Source organism: Bison bison, unplaced genomic scaffold (genome assembly GCF_000754665.1).
Source record: "Bison bison bison isolate TAMUID 2011002044 unplaced genomic scaffold, Bison_UMD1.0 scf7180017864203, whole genome shotgun sequence".
In the NCBI taxonomy this organism is placed as follows: domain Eukaryota; kingdom Metazoa; phylum Chordata; class Mammalia; order Artiodactyla; family Bovidae; genus Bison; species Bison bison.
Window position 1 is genome coordinate 7,150,664 of NW_011494775.1, and position 1,892 is coordinate 7,152,555.

A 1,892-nucleotide genomic window follows, 5' to 3' on the forward strand; every position below is an offset into this window, starting at 1 on the left:
TTTTTTTTTTTTCTTATGGCCGTGCCACGCGGTTTGCAGGATCTTAGTTCCCTGACCACGGACTGAACCCGGGCTCCAGCAGCAGAAGCACCAAGTTCTAACCACTGGGCCACCAGGGGAACTCCTCTTTGCCTTTTAAGTGGTGCACAATCTCCAGGACGGCCAGGATCTTGATTTCTCATCCTCATTGACCCCATTTCACAGATGGGAAAACTGAGATGCCCACTTGCCCTGGAGCCCAGAGCAAGTGGGCATGGAACCAGGGCTGGGCCGACCAAAGCCAAGCACTCCAGGTGGACAGTATGAACCCACAGTGGGGCTAAGACTTCAGGCAGATGTGCCCTTGCAAAGCCTGCTTCCTCATCTGTAATGCAGGTGCTACATCAGTCCACCCAGGGAGCTTGTGAAAATTCGATGAAATGATGTTGAGGGGCTCTGGGCCCAGCTCAGAGTCTGGGTTTGCTGAGCGCAATGACAGCGTGAGCCATTAAGCTATTTCATTATCACTTTTTAGCAACAATAACACCTTAAAGGGGCTTCCCTGGAAAGAACCCGTCTGCCAATGCAGGAGACGTGGATTCGATCCCTGGATCGGGAAGATGCCCTGGAGAAGGAAATGGCAACTCATTCCAGTATTCTTGCCTGGAAAATCCCATGGACTGAGGAGCCTAGCAGGCTCCAGTGCATGAGGCCGCAAGAGTCGCACACGACTTAAAGGCACCCTTCCCCTATCTGCCATCTCCTATCTGGCCACCAGAGGGCGCCAGGGCCCTGCCCGCCCCTTCCCTAAGACGTACCTTTGGGCGTGCCCACCGGGGTCTGCAAGAAAGAAAGGGGAGGAGTCAGGGGTGTTGGCGCCCCCTTCCGCCGTCCAAGGTCCCACCGGCCGAGGCCCAAGCCTGAGGGGGGCGTGGTTCAGCGGTGACCCCATTGGAGGGGCCGGCTCCTTCTGGACCCATCCCCCACCCCGCCCTAGCCTGTGACAGCCAGAAAGGCTCCTGCCTGCTCAGAAGCTTCCAGGGGCTCGCAATGCTCCCAGAACAAAGTCCAACCCTTCCTGATGACCCCCGGGGCCTCTTCCACCTCTTCCCACCCCTGGCCGGCCTCCCTGGCCTCCTGGCTCTTCCGTGAGCCATGTCCCTCCACTTGGAAGGCCCTTCCCGGATTTCCGCTTGGCTGGCTGCTTGCTCAGCCCCCATGACCACCCGACCTAAAGGTGTCTCCCCACCCCCATCCCGGGTTGTCCCTCAGGTTACCATGTCATTTACCGGCCAAGAGATGGGCCAGGAGGCAGTTATACTGAGGGGAGAGGCCATGCCAGCACTCAGTCTGCGCTCAATCAACCTCACTGAAAGCCCCCTCTCAACTTGAGTCTGTTCCTAGAGAACTCTTACTCAGTCTTCAAAACCCATCTCCTCCAGGAAGCCTGCCCAGCTCTCCCATGAAACAGACACCTCACTGGGGACTCCACAGTGCCCTAAGCTTCCCCAGGATAGGTCCTTACACCTTCCTGTGTTTGCAGCTGATTGATACATGCACATCTGCCCACTTAAAAACAGTTCAAGAAGGCCAAGGTCTGGGACTACATCCTCCGGTTCTGCCCCAACCAAGCCTTGGCAAATAGTGAGGGTGGGTGTGTCAGCTCCAGACTGAAACTATCATAGGAGCAGCAGGGCACACAGCAGGGATGTTCCCTGGGCTGCAGCTCACCGGGGAGGGGGAAACAAGGATAGGTTGGGAGAGAGGAGGCGTGCCCCATTGGCCCCTTGAGTCCTAAAGACAACAAGGGTGGTCGGGAGACTCCTGAATTTGCCTTAACATGCTGCGGTAACCACGAGCTCAGGGTCTGGTTTCACCTGAGCCTGGCATACACGTCACAGCCTAGAATTAAC

General features: G+C 56.9%; 2 protein-coding genes across 2 annotated transcripts in view; both read right to left on the reverse strand.

Annotated features, from left to right (window-relative positions):
* The window catches only part of MISP (mitotic spindle positioning), a 30,509-nt gene that overhangs the window by 20,177 nt on the left and 8,440 nt on the right, over window positions 1-1,892 (reverse strand). The window lies entirely within an intron of this gene.
* Window positions 1-1,892, reverse strand: part of PALM (paralemmin) — a 17,447-nt gene that overhangs the window by 9,059 nt on the left and 6,496 nt on the right. Inside the window, exon 6 of the mRNA XM_010844650.1 lies at window positions 798-819. Coding sequence (XP_010842952.1) covers window positions 798-819 — 22 coding nt within the window. The remainder of the gene's footprint in view (window positions 1-797; window positions 820-1,892) is intronic.